Source organism: Orycteropus afer, unplaced genomic scaffold (genome assembly GCF_000298275.1).
Source record: "Orycteropus afer afer isolate SDZICR_OR568_19922 unplaced genomic scaffold, OryAfe1.0 scaffold00336, whole genome shotgun sequence".
Taxonomy (NCBI): Eukaryota; Metazoa; Chordata; class Mammalia; order Tubulidentata; family Orycteropodidae; genus Orycteropus; species Orycteropus afer.
The window spans coordinates 632,573-647,190 of NW_006921923.1; the positions used below are offsets into that span (position 1 = coordinate 632,573).

At 36.6% G+C, this 14,618-nt stretch overlaps 1 protein-coding gene across 1 annotated transcript in view; it reads left to right on the top strand.

Annotated features, from left to right (window-relative positions):
• The window catches only part of TBC1D8B (TBC1 domain family member 8B), a 122,637-nt gene that overhangs the window by 94,371 nt on the left and 13,648 nt on the right, over positions 1–14,618 (top strand). Inside the window, exons 11-14 of the mRNA XM_007952407.2 lie at positions 8,398–8,515; positions 9,506–9,791; positions 10,725–10,854; positions 11,595–11,693. Of these exons, the coding sequence (XP_007950598.1) occupies positions 8,398–8,515; positions 9,506–9,791; positions 10,725–10,854; positions 11,595–11,693 (633 nt within the window). The remainder of the gene's footprint in view (positions 1–8,397; positions 8,516–9,505; positions 9,792–10,724; positions 10,855–11,594; positions 11,694–14,618) is intronic.

Here is a 14,618-nt window from a genome sequence, read left to right on the forward strand (position 1 = left end):
TCAGAAGGAAGGTTGGGCAATCCTACTTCCGTAGTGATACTGCCTCGGAAACCCAAGGAGGGGTTGCTGTGAGTCGGGTCCGACTGGACAGCACATAACAACAACAACAACATTATTAATAAGGGAATTGCATTGATTTTTCTGTATGTTGACCCAACCCTGCATTCCCAGTATAATCCCCCTTGTTCATTGTATAATGTAATTCTTTTTGTATGTTACTGGGCTCTGTTTGCTAGCATTTTGTTAAAGATTTTTACATTTATAGTCATATGAAATATTTGTGTGTAGTTTTCTTGTGATGGCTTTGTGTGGCCTTGGTATCAGAGCCTCATAGAATTAGTTGGGTATTTTTTTGTTTTGTTTTTAATTTTTTGAAAGAGTTTGTGAAAGATTGGTGTTAATTCTTTAAATGCTTGGTAGCTTTTACCAGTGAAGCCAGGGTTTTCTTTTTAGGAATATTTTTGGTTACTAATTCAATCTCTTTATTTCTTCTTAGTCTATTCAGATTTTTCTGTTCTTTCTTGAATTGATTTTAGTAGTTTGTATTTTTATGGGAATTTGTTCGTTTATCTAGGTTATGTGATTGTTAGCATATAATTGTTCATTGTGCTATTTCTCCATGGTTAGTAGTAATGTTACCTCCTTCATTCCTGGTTTCAATAATTTGAGTCCTTTATCTTTCTCTTTTTCTGGTCAGTCTAGCTAAAGGTATTTCAGTTTTGATGATTTATATGTATTTTTTTTCAAAGAACCAACTTCTAGTTTAATTGATTTTCCTCATTTATTCTTTTTTTTCTATTCAAGGCTAGCCAGAAGTGAGAACATAGGGCCTTTTCTGTTATTTCTTCATACTCCACACAGCTGTGAGCATACATAAAGTCATACAGATGTGCATAGCCTTCTAGATTCCTAGAAATATGTCAGAGCTTTTTAAAAGCCCCCTACGGACCTCTCATTCCCCAGCGTTTCCATTGTTAGCAGCTATTTACCCAACTGTTACTCACTGCCTCTGGTAGCCGTCATGTCCAACAGCTACCTCTAATTGCTTTCAATAAATGCCCCTGGGGAAAAGACTGTTTGCACTGGGTGAGCTCTGAGTCCGGTCAAATACAGATAGTCTTGGAAGTGAAGTCTTCAGGGAGCCAAGGGACAGGCTAAATAATGATAATTTTCTGATAACAGAGTTTTTAAGGAGTGCCAAGGAAGATGGGGCAAATCTACTTCCGTAGTGATACTGCCTCAGAAACCCAAGGGGTCGCTATGAGTCGGGTCCGACTCGACGGCACATAACAACAACAACAACAATCTCATTCTGTTTCATCCAATAGCTGCTAGGCAGCTAATTTTCACCATGTTTTACTGGTGTTGGTTTTCAAGACCACTGCAGAGCTTGGGGGTGGGGAGATAGAAATAGGTCAAATTAAAATGTCACAGTGCTCACTGTTCTTACTGAGATTGAGCCTTTTGAAAATAATAATAACAGTTGCTGCTCAGGTTGCTGTAAAATTTTGGTTAATTTCCAGAATTCTGAAAAAGTTAATGCAAACAGTGTTTGCCAGTGTTCTCATTATTTTTTGGAGGTCCATACTTGCCATTTTTACTGATGTCTACTCCCATAATGGTTCCTTGAGCAGAAAAGTGATAAAGGTGATGTGGTCAAACATTGTAACAAATATGACAAAAGAACTGACATAATTAATATATAAAGAGCTTATACAAATTGATGAGAAAATCATTAAAATATAAAAATAATCAATGGGCATGAAAAGATTAGTTACAAAACAGAAAATACAGATCCATAATAAAGCCTGAAAAAAAAGTTAAAACTCAAAGAAACTGAAATCAAAGCAATGAGGTACTGTATTCACCTATTAGATCATCAAAGATGATTATAATTATTATAATTCTCAGTATTGGCAAAAGTACAGTGCAACAGGCATTCAGACACTATTGCTCAGAAATAAAAATAGATACAGTCTTTTTGAAAGAGAATTTGGCAATAACATAAAGCCTCTTACAAATAATATCCTTTGATCAAATAGCTGCTGTGTTCTGAAATTGATAGAACATGCAGTCAAAATGCATTGATAATTACTGGTAGTTGAAGTGCAAAAGTTGGAAACAAAGGAAGAGGGTCAATAATTGGAAAATATAGCTCTGATGGTAGAAATGACACAGAGATCACAAGGCAAAATTCTGCAATTTATTTGTCAGAAACACTTTTTTCTCAACAGCATAATTGATGACTGCACACATGGACCTTGCAGATTGATTACACAGGAATCAAATTGACTACATCTGTGGAAAGAATTGATGAAGAAGCTCAATATATTCAGTCAAGACAAAGCTGGGGGCCAACTATAGAACAAACCATTAATAACTCATGTGCAAGCTCAAGTTGAAGCTGAAGAAAATCAAAACAAGTCCACAAGAGCCAAAGTACAATCACATCTGAATTTAGAGACCATCTCAAGAATAAATTTGTTCCATTAAACACTAATGACCAAGTACAAGAGAAGTTATAAAAAGATATCAAGGACATAATTTATAAAGAATATGAAAGGTTATCAAAAAGACAAGAAGGAAGAAAAAGACCAAAATGGATGTTAGAAGAGACTCTGAAACTTGTTCATAAGTGCATAGTAGCTAAAGCAAATGGAAAAAGTCATGAAGTAAAAGCTGAACAAAAGATTTCAAAGGGTATTTTGAGAAGACAAGGTAGAGTATTAGATGAAATGTGCAGAGACCTGGGGCTAGAAAACCAAAGGGGAAGAACATGGTTAGCATTTCTCAAGTTGAAAGAACTGAAGGGAAAATTCAAGCCTCAATTTGTGTTACTGAATGATTCAATAGGCGAAAAGAAAGAAAGAAAGAATGATACAGGAAGTATTAAAAGAAGGTGGAAGGAATACATAGAGTCACTGTGCCAAAAAGAATTGATCAACGTTCAACCATTTCAGGAGGTAGAATATGATCAAAAACTGCTGGTACTGGAGGAGGAAATTCAAGCTGGCCTAAAGTCACTGGTGGAAAAACAAGTCTCCAGAAGTTGATGAAATACCAATTGAGAGGCTTCAACAAATGAATGCAATGCTGGAAGTGCTTACTTGTCTATGCCAAAAAAAAAAAGGAGGGAAGGGAGACAGCTACTGAGCCAGCCAACTTTGAGAGATCTATATTTGTGCCCATTCCAAAGAAAGATGATCAAATGGAATGCAGAAATTATCATACAATATCTCACATGCTAGCAAAATCTTGCTATGATAATTTTTAAAAACTGCAACTGTACATAGACAGGGAACTGCCAGAAGTCCATGCCAAATTCAAAAGGGGGCATGGAATGAGGGCTATCATTGCTGATGTCAGATAGATCTTGGCCAAAAGCAGAGAACACTAGAAAATGTTTACCTGTGTTTTATTGACTACATGAAGGCATTTGACTGTGTGGATCATAAGAAATTATGGATAACATTACAAAGAATGAAAATTCCAGAACACTTAATTGTGCTCAAGCATAACCTATAGATGGATCTAGAGTCAGTCATTTGAACAGAACAAAGAGGTGATATGTGGTTTAAAATTGGAAAAAGTGTGTGGTAAAATTGGGTCCGTTCACCTTATTTATTAAATTTGTATGCCGAGCAATAAATCCGTGAAGCTGGACTATATGAAGACAAGCTCAGCATCAGGATTCAAGAAAGACTCATTAACAACTTGCAATATACAGATGACACAACCTTGCTTGCCAAAAATGAAAATTAATTGGAGCACTTACCAATGAAGGTCAAAGACTATGGCCTTCAGTATAGATTATGGCTGAATGTAAAGAAAACAAAAATCCTCATAACTGGACTAATAAACAGTTTCAGTCTATTTAGATCAACAATCAGTATCCATTAAAGCAGCAGTCAGAAAATCAAAAGATGTATTGCATTGAGTAAATCTGCTGCAAAAGACCTCCCTAAAGTTTTAAAAAGCAAACATGTCACTCTGATGACTAAGGTGTGCCCAGTCCTCCAAGCCATAATCTTTTCAGTTGCTTCATATGCATGTGAAAGCTGGACATTGGAAAAGGAAGACAGAAGAAGAATTGATGTGTTTGAATTGTGGTGTTAGTAAAGAATATTGAATACACTGTGGACTACCAGAAGAACAAACAAATCAGTCTTAGAAAAAAATACTGTTAGAATACTTCTTAGAAACGAGGATGGTTGAGGCATCCACTTGCTTACTTTGAACACATCATCAGGAAAGACCAATTGCTACAAAAGGACATCTTGTTTATTAGAGTGTCTGCAAAAATGAGGGAAATCCTCAGTGAAATGAATTGACACAACAGCTACAACAATGGATTGAAACATGCCAGAAATCATGAAGATGGCACAGACCAGGCAACATTTCATTCTGTTATATATCATGTTGTCATGAGTCAGAGCCAACTTGACAGCAACTAACAACAAACCCCAGAAAACTACAAAACACTACTACAAGAAACCAGAAAAGACCTACAAAAATAGAGGAATATACTATGCTCATGGAAAGTAAGCCTTGACACTGTAAAAATGACAATACTACCCAAAGCAAGCTACAGATATAATGCAATTCCAATCCAGATTGCATCATCATTCTTTTAAAGAGGTGGAAAAACTAATTACCTACTTTATATGGAAAGGAAAGAGATCCCAGATAAGTAAAACACTGCTAAAGAAGAACAACAACATTGTGGCCTCACACTCCCTGATCTCAAAACCTACTATACAGCCACAGTAGTCAAAACAACCTCGTATTGGTACAGTGACAGACACATTGACCAACGGAACAGAATTGAGAACTCAGAAGTAAATTCATCCATTGATGGCATAAATAGACTATCAAGCACAACTAAAAGTGCACAAAAAGTAGAAGACAAACTGGATGACTGGGACCTTCTAAAAATGAAACATTTATGTGCATCAAAAGACTGTCAAAAGAGTCAAAAGAGAACCTACAGATTTGGAAAAGCAAATTTGGTAATGATATATCAGACAGGAACTAATCTCTAAAATTTATAGAAAACTTCAACACCTCAATAACAAGAACAACAAAAGAAAAGTAATCCAATTAAGAAACGGGCAGAGGATATGAACAGACACTTTACCAAAGAAGACATGCAAGTGGCTAAGAAACACATGAAGAAATGCTTGTGATCATTAGCCATCAGAGAGATGCAAATCAAAACAACAATGAGATACCACTTTACCCCAGTATTAATAGCAAAGTTAAAAAAAATGCTGATGAGGGTATGGAAAGACTGAAGCCTTCATACACTGCTGGTAGGATTATAAAATGGTACAACCACTGTGGAAAGTGATATGGTACTTCCTTAAGAAGTTGGAAATAGAAATAACATGTGATCCAGCAATCCCACTACTAGGTATACATCCTAGAGAAAAAAGAGCTGTGACAAACAAATATATGCACACCCATGTTCATCACAGCATTATTCACAATAGCAAAAAGATAGATACAACCTAAGTGCCCATCAACAAATGAATGGTTAAACAAATTATGGTACATACACACAATGGAATACTATGCAACAGTAAAGACAATGAATCTGAAAAATCTCATAACATGGATGAACCTAGATGACATTATGCTCAGTAAAATTAGTCAATCACAAAGGGACAATTATTGTATCAGACCACTACTGTAAAAAGTTAAGAAAAGGTTTATACACAGGAAGAATTGATCTTTGAAGATAACCAGGGGTGGGAGGGGAATGGAGGGAAAATCACCAACTAGAGGCTAGGCATGGATTAACTTGGGTGGGGGAAGGCAATATATACATTTAGGGGGAGGTCAACACAAATGATCTAGGCAGTGGAAGACACAGGGAGGAACACAAGAATTAAAGGTATACAAGGTGAATACTATCACATACACAATCCTGCAATAATGGTAATAACAATAATTTATGAGTGGATACATAGACAGTCTGAGCAGGTGTAGGAAGGTGAATAGGACTATTCCCACAAATATATATAGGTTTTACAGAGGCTATCTTTATCTGTGTATTTATATATGTTTCAAATATATCCATGAATGTTGTAGAACATACAGGGGACAAAATTATGAAAACATCTTGGTCAAAACCAAACAGCTTGAGGGAATGAATCACTTGGTATGGAGGCTCAGGACCATAGTCTCAGAGGATGGTAAGGTCAGTTGGCATAACCTAGTCCACAAAGACAATATTCTACATCCTACTGTGGTGAGTAGTGACTGGGATCTTAAAAGCTTGTGAGTAGCCATCTAAGGTGCAACTATTGGTCTTTCCCCATCTGGAGCAAAGAAAAATGAAGAAAATCAAAGGCACAAGGAAACAATTAGTCCAGAGGACATATGGAGCATGTGAACCCCAGCCTCTGTGACCCTGAGACCAGGAGGACTTGATGGTACTTGGCTACCACTGCTAACTGCTCTGAAAGGGACCACAGTAAGAGGTCCTGGGTAGAGTATGTAAAAATGTGAAACACAACTCAAAATCATAAAAAGTACCAGGCTTACTAGTCTGATGAAGACTGGTGGAACCCCTGAGACTATGGCCTTTAGACACCTTCAAGCTAGGAACTGAACTTAACCCCAGTGACTCAACTGTCAAATAGGCCAAATGAAAGACAGGCCTATAAGGTGAACAATAATATCAGAAGGGTATGCACTCATTAGAACAATCAAGCATATGAGATCAAGAGGACAACATTTGCCCAGGGATAGAGCTGGGAGGGTAGGAGGGGATGGGAGGGAAGGTTAGACATAGTGAGGGAGGAAGGAAGTGGAAAGAATGGTTTTCCATGTGGGATTGTAGTAAATGTCACAAAACAATGTGTATGGATTGTTGAATGGAAGACCAGTTTGCTCTGTAAACTCACGCAAATCACAATGAAAGAAAATAGTTTTTAAAAAAACCTTTGATGAAAACTGATATACAGAGATATTCATTGCAATGTCTTGTATATAATGGTAAAAAATTGAAATCAACTTAAATAGCCAACAATAATAGAATGGTTAGATAAGCTATATTGTACCCAATGTATTAGATTATTTTAGAGCCCCTAAAAATATTCTTTTAGATGACTATTTCATGGCATTGAAAATGTACAATATAGTGCTAAGTGAAAAAAAATCAAGATATTATATATAGCTGGACCCAGATTTCAGAAGGGGAGAAAACAAGAAAAAGAAAGAAAAAATTAAAAAAAAAAAAAAAGGCAAGGAAAAAACTTAGAAAAAAACACATCAACATGTTAACAATGGTTTCTGGGTAGATAAATATATATGAGGTTTTTATTCATACTTTTTCATTGTTTCTAAATTCTATGAAATAAGGATTGTTACCTTTATAATTAGAGATATGGCCAAATGTTATATAAAGTAATGATCTGACATGTGTATACAAAGTAGGTTAGAAGGAGAAAGTTAGGGTCATAGCTGGAATGAAGAGGAAAAGGTATATCTAAATTATATTTTCTGTTTTTGAATTTTATTGTGGTAAAATTCATATAACAAAACATTTGCCATTTCAACCATTTTTACACATACAATATAGTGCCATTAATTATGTTCACATGTTGTACAACCATCACTACTATTAATTTCCAAATGTTTTCATCACCCTTAACAGAAACTCAAGGAGCTCTGGTAGCATAGTGCCTAAGGCACTTGACTGCTAACCAGAAGGCTGGCGGTTCAAACCCACCGGCCACTCCTCAGAAGGAAGATTGGGCAATCTACTTCCGTAGTGATGCTGCCTTGGAAACCCAAGGAGGGGTCGCTATGAGTCTAGTCTGACTCGAGGGCACATAACAACAACAACAGAAACTCAGTCCCGCTTACAGAATGACCTCCCCATTTTCCCCTGAAACCTGTCTCTGGTATCTACTAATAAACTTTGGTCTGTATGCATTTCCGTTTTCTAGATATTTCATGTGATTTCATATAAGTTGACAGTGATTGATATCTAAAGGATATTCTGTCGGTAGTGAGAAATACACATGAAATTTGTTTTTCCAGTTTTAGTATGTCCTTGAAAATACAAAAGTGTTTTCTTTTTCAGATTTATGATAATTATGATTTTTTACTCATTGAAATTAGTCAAAATTTGAGGGATTTTGCTGATTGTATTCTATATTCATGCTATCCCTGATTCATTCTCCTTGAATGGTACTGTGTAAAATAACTGATTAGCTAATGGTAATCTGACTTCACCTTGTTTTGCTTTGAGCTGGCTCAGAGTTCTCATGTTTCCATCATTATCACTCATTTAATTGTTGTTGCTAGTGAAAATTACTATATTTGAAAAAGAAATGTATCTGTGACCTAAGATTTACTTTTTTGTACTTTTTCCATGAATATTAGGCAATGAACATTTTGACTTCAGTGTTGCTTCTGTATGCAAAAGAGGAAGAAGCTTTTTGGCTTCTAGTTGCTGTATGTGAACGAATGTTACCTGATTATTTTAATCGTCGAATCATTGGTAAGAGTACTCACACACATTCACACACATACGTGTATTTCTTTTCTAAACAAATCCTATGGCTCTTGTTTATCTAATGTCCAATCCCATTTGAAGAAGTGCTCCATAAAGTTTTCTAGGCTGTAATCTTTACGGAAGCAAATTGCCAGGTCTTTCTCCCACAGAGCCCCTGAGTAGATTTGAACTGCCAACCTTTTGGTTAGCAGCTGAGCGCTTAACCATTGTGCCACTAGGCTTCCTTTTTTATTGATTATATGGTTGTAATGATTGTTTAATATATTTTTTAAAGTAAAATTCCTGATCTTTTTTTCTTTTTAACACAATTGACGTTTTAAATTTACCATGCCTGTGTTGCTAAAACAGTGATGATCTGAAGTTCCCGGAGCTCCTGGAGGATTTTTAATAGTTTCTTTATGGGATAGAGGCATTAATCAGCTTAAAAACTCCACATTTATATGAATTATGTAAATATTTGCAAGATCAGAAAGTAGGATCAAGTTCTTGGCTTGTTAATTTGTAATATTTTCTTCAGTCAGCAAATATAAAAAAAAAATCTATGATCCCCTACCTCAAAACCTATATATATGGTCTCTCCTCATAAGCCTTCAGTATCTCAGTTATGTCACTGATTGTATTCTCTCTTTTGTTACAGTTATTTGTGTGTATATCTTAAGTAGTACTAGATATTAAACTCTTTAAAGATGAGACCATGTCATTAATTTGTGTACCCCTCGTAGCACCTAGTACAGGCCTCTGCACACAACAAAGACTTACTAGTTTCTCAAATGAATATGAATTGAGTTTTTCAAGTGCCTCTTGATGCGTGACACTCTAATAGCAGCTATAGAGCTGTATGAAATGCAGAAAAGGCACCAAAAAAGTTCATCATTTCAGGAAGAGAGAGGCGAGTATACTAACAGAAGTAGGCAATATAGTAAACAAGTCCTTTTGAAAGTTGTTCATTTTCCAACTTCTTTTGGTATTCTTCAGGTGCCTTGGTGGATCAGGCAGTCTTTGAAGAACTTATCAGGGATCATCTGCCTCAGCTGACAGAACACATGACTGACATGACATTCTTTTCCTCAATTTCTCTCTCATGGTTTCTCACACTTTTTATTAGTGTGCTCCCTATTGAGAGTGCAGTGAACGTGGTGGACTGCTTCTTCTATGATGGAATAAAGGCCATTTTACAACTGGGATTGGCAATACTTGACTATAATTTAGACAAATTGCTGACATGTAAAGATGATGCTGAAGCTGTGACAGCTTTAAACAGGTACTGTAAGAACCATAGCATTGAAATCTGGAAGGGAACTGAGAGATTATGTTGTTGAAGTCCTTTATTTTACAGATGAGGAAGTAGCCCCAGACATTTTAAACAGTTTGCCCAAAGTCACAAAGATAATTGAATGGAAGAGCTAGGTCTAAAGTCTAAGTCCTCTGTCTTCAAGTAGAATATGATACAACAAATGTAAATCATTTTGAAGAAAATCACTACATTATTTGTCAGTTACACTAATCGCGTTGAATCGGTATGCTGGTACTTTCATGGTCCCAGTTGGAGCTATGAAGTGTCTCTGTAGAAAATTAATTTGCAGGGGCAAAGAGAAGTTGATAACGTGAAATGCTCAGTGGGGGAAATTCTGGTTTCCAACTGGTTTCAATTAGTCAGATTGGACTTTATATTCCTAGTACCTTTTTTTATGAATACAGTTTTGTATTGGAGCACATGTGTAATGTGTGTGTATGTATATGTTAAATGAATTAATATTTGAATGAGTTATTGTTGTAGCAGGACAACATATTTTATCATATCCAGATAAAATACAAACTCTACTCTCACATTCAAAACTCTCTTTGATAAAGCTTCTATGTACTTTTCTTAACTTTTTTCTCCTTCCATGCCTCTGCATGCCCTATATATTTCATCTTCCTGGGCTATGGCACATTGGCTAGGTGCACTCTGAGCCACTTTGCTTCCCTCGTGCACCCTCTGCCCTTCTGAAATGATGTCTTCTCCATTCCATCCTCCTTTACCATGTTCTCCTAATTCCCATGCATCCTCACATTTCACTTCTCGGTAAGACTTCCCTTCATCCTTTCAGTTTAAATTAACCACTGAGTCACGAGGGGGGACATTTTCTGCAATTTTATCTGTTTGAATAAATTTTGTCCCACTAATTATTGTATTAATATCACTTTTGGATAGGTTCTTTGACAATGTCACTAATAAAGATAGCCCATTGCCTTCAAATGTTCAGCAAGGTTCAAATATGAGTGATGAAAAAAACAGTCATGTTAAAGTGGACATTACAGATTTGATTAGAGAGTCAGATGAGGTAAGTTTTTGTATTATAAATACATAAACCCCACTCCAAACCCACTGCCCTAGAGTCCATTCCAACTCATAGTAACCCTGTAGGACAGTGTTGAACTGCCCCATAGGGTTTCCAAGGCTATACAGAAACAGACTGTCTCATCTTTCTCTCACAGACCTCCTGGTAGGTTCAAACCATTGACCTTTTTGTCTAGCAGCTGAGCACTTAACCACTGTGCCACCAGGCCTCCTTTAGAAATACATAGCATATTTCAAATTATTGACATTGTAGTTATATCTCTAATGATATATTAAAAGTAAGATAATAGTACAAGATAGAATTTAAAATCCAACTTCACTTCAAAATTGAGTTCTGTGAACTATTCCTAGGTTTTATAACCTCCTCTGCTTCAATTTACTTTTCATTAAATTAAACTATATTAGCTTGCTTTCATGAATAATGATCACTTTAAAATATCTATCACTATATGAAAAGGTGAAAATTATCCGCTTCTTAGAGACTAAGAATTTTACCAATGTTCTTGTACTTAGTCCAGACATAGTAGATGAAATTCTCTCCAGTGAAAATATAGAAAAGCTGAAATGTGGGTGATGGAAATTTGCATAATCACCAAACAAGTCATGAAAATAGCTAGAAATAGAACAGAGCCTCTGAGAACTGAATCTGATGAAATTCAACTATAATAAGAGAAGTGGATGTTTATTATGAGTGAGTATCCACTGGAATGATTTTTCTTTCAGAAATATGGTAATATTCGCTATGAAGATATATACAGCATGCGCTGTCGAAATAGGTTGTATGTGATACAGACCCTAGAGGAAACAACAAAGCAGAATGTGGTGAGTATCTATCCAATGGGGATAACCAATTGGAGTAGCATGTTTTCCTTAAAAATTTATTATCTCTATATGAGGAAAATGAAAAAGACTAAACTGTTGAGCTAGATTCTTGTCAAGGCTTGTTGTTGTTAGTTGTTAGGTGCCGTCGAGTCCTTGCTGTACTTGAGCCCATCGTTGCAGCCACTGTGGCAATCCATCTTGTTGAGGGTCCTCTCCTTTTTTGCTGACCCTCCACTTTACCAAGCATGATATCCTTCTCCAGGGGATCGTCCCTTGTGACAACATGACCAAAGTAGGTGAGACGAAGTCTGGCCATTCTCCATTCCAAGGAGCATTCCAGCTGCACTTCTCCAGGACAGATTTGTTTGTTCCTCTGGCAGTCCATGTTGTATTCAGTATTCTTTGCCAACACCACAATTCAAAGGCAGCAATTCTTCTGCCTCTTTATTCATTGTCCAGCTTTCATATGCATATGAGGCGACTGAAAATACCATGGCTTGGGTTAGGCGCACCTTAGTGGTTGAGGTGACATCTTTGCTCCCTTACATTTTAAAGAGTTCTTTTGCAGCAGATTTGACCAGTGCAGTGCAGCATCTGATTTCTTGACTGCTGCTTCCATGAGTTTTGATTGTCGGTCCAAGTAAAATGAAATCCTTGACAACATCAAGTTTTTCTGCATTTATCATGATGTTGCTTATTGGTCCCATTGTGAGGATTTTTGTTTTCTCTGTGTTGATGTGTAATCCAAACTGAAGGCTGTAGTTTTTGATCTTTGTCAGTAAGTGCTTCAAGCCTTCTTCACTTTCAGCAAGCAAGGTTTTATCAGCTGCATACCACAGGTTGTTAATGAGTCTTTCTCCAATCCTGATATTGCGTTCTTCATATAGTTCAGCTTCTCGATTATTTGCTCAGCATACAGATTGAATAAGTATGGTGAAAGGATACAACCCTGATGTACACTTTTCCTCATTTTAATCCACATAATAACCCCTTGGGGGAGCACTGGTAGTGTAGTGCCTAAGGCACCTGACTGCTAACCAGAAGGCTGGTAGTTCAAACCCACCAGCCACTCCTTGGAAGGAAGATGGGGCAATCTACTTCCGTAGTGATACTGCCTCAGAAACCCAAGGAGGGATCTCTATGAGTTGGGTCCGATTTGACGGCACATAACAACAACAACAAACATCCCCTTGTTCTGTTCAAACAGCTGCCCCTTGCTCTATGTACAGATTCCTCATGAGCACAAGTAAGTGTTCTGAAATTCCCATTCTTTGAAATGTTATCCAGAATTTGTTATGATCCACACAGTTGAATGCCTTTGCATAGTCAATGAAACACAGGTAAACATCTTTCTGGTATTCTTTGCGTTCAGCCAAGATACATCTCACATTAGCAGTGATATCCCTCATTCCACACCCTCTTCTGAATCCAGCTTGAATTTATGGCAGTTCCTTGTCAATGGACTGCTGCAACCATATTTGAATTATTTTCAGCAAAATTTTACTTCATGTGATATTAATGATATTGTTCGGTAATTTCCACATTCTCTTGAATCACCTTTCCTTGGAATGGACACAAATATGGATCTCTTCCAGTTGGTTGGTCAGGTAGCTGTCTTCCAAATTACTTAGCATAAACAAGTGAGTGCCTCCAGCACTGCATCCATTTGTTGAAACATCTCGGTGGGTATTGTGTCAATTCCTAGAACCTTGGTTTTCACCAGTTCTTCAGTGCAGCTTGGACTTCATCCTTCAGTACCATTGGTTCTTTATCATATTTTGCCTCTTGAAGTGGTTGAACATTGACCATTTTTTTTTTTTTTGGTACAGTGACTCTTTATATTCCTTCCATCTTCTTTTGATGCTTCCTTCTTTGTTCAATAATTTGCACATAGAATCCTACAATATTGCAACTTGAGGCTTGAATTTTTTTCTTCAGTTCTTTCAGCTTGAGAAACGCTAGGTATGTTTTCCCCTTTGATTTTCTAACTCCAAGTCTTTGCATGTTTCATTATAGAACTTTACTATGTCTTCTTGAGCCACCTTTTGAAATCTTCTGTTCAGCTCTTTGACTTCATCATCCCTTCCTTTCACTTTAGCTACTCTCTGTTCTAGAGCAAGTTTCAGAGTCTCCTCTATCCATTTTGGTCTTTTCTTCCTCTCCTGTCTTTTTAATGACCCTTTGCTTTTTTCATGGATGATGTCCTTGATGTCATCCCACAACTTGTCTGATCTTTGGTCATTGTTATTCAGTGCATTAAATTTATTTTCAGATGGTCTGTAAATTCAGGTTTATACTCAAGGTAGTATTTTGGCTCTCATGTACTTGTTTTAAAATCTTCAACTTCAACTTCAACTTGCATATAAGCAATTGATGGAGCATCTGAGTGGTAGATACATGGTTTTTAAAATGTGATTATACCATCCTTTTTGTTCTGCAACTTACTTTTCTCACTCAGTAATATATTATGGTCACTATTCTACTCTGTGCTGTAGTGTTGCTATGATTTGGAATTGACTCAAGGGCAGTATGTATGGATCTACCTCATCTTCTTAATGGCTGACTAGTGTACCATAGCGTGGATGGTCTATAATTTATTTAACTATTCCTTTGTTGATGTACATTTAATTTGTCTCCATTTTTTTTTTTTTTGCTCTTGTAAATAGTACTTTAGTGAAACATCCTTGTATATATATTCTTACACATTTGTGGGAGGAGTATTTCTGTAAGATATTTTCCTGGAAGTTAAAGCTGGATCAAAGGGAATGCCCATTTAAAATTTTGACAAGTACTGCCAAATTATCCTCCAAAAAGTTTGTACCAAATTGTAATCTCACCAACAGTGTGAAAGAATGCCCTTTTCCCATTGTTTCAGTTACCTAGTGCCACTCTAACAGGAATATACCACAAATGGAATGGCTTGAA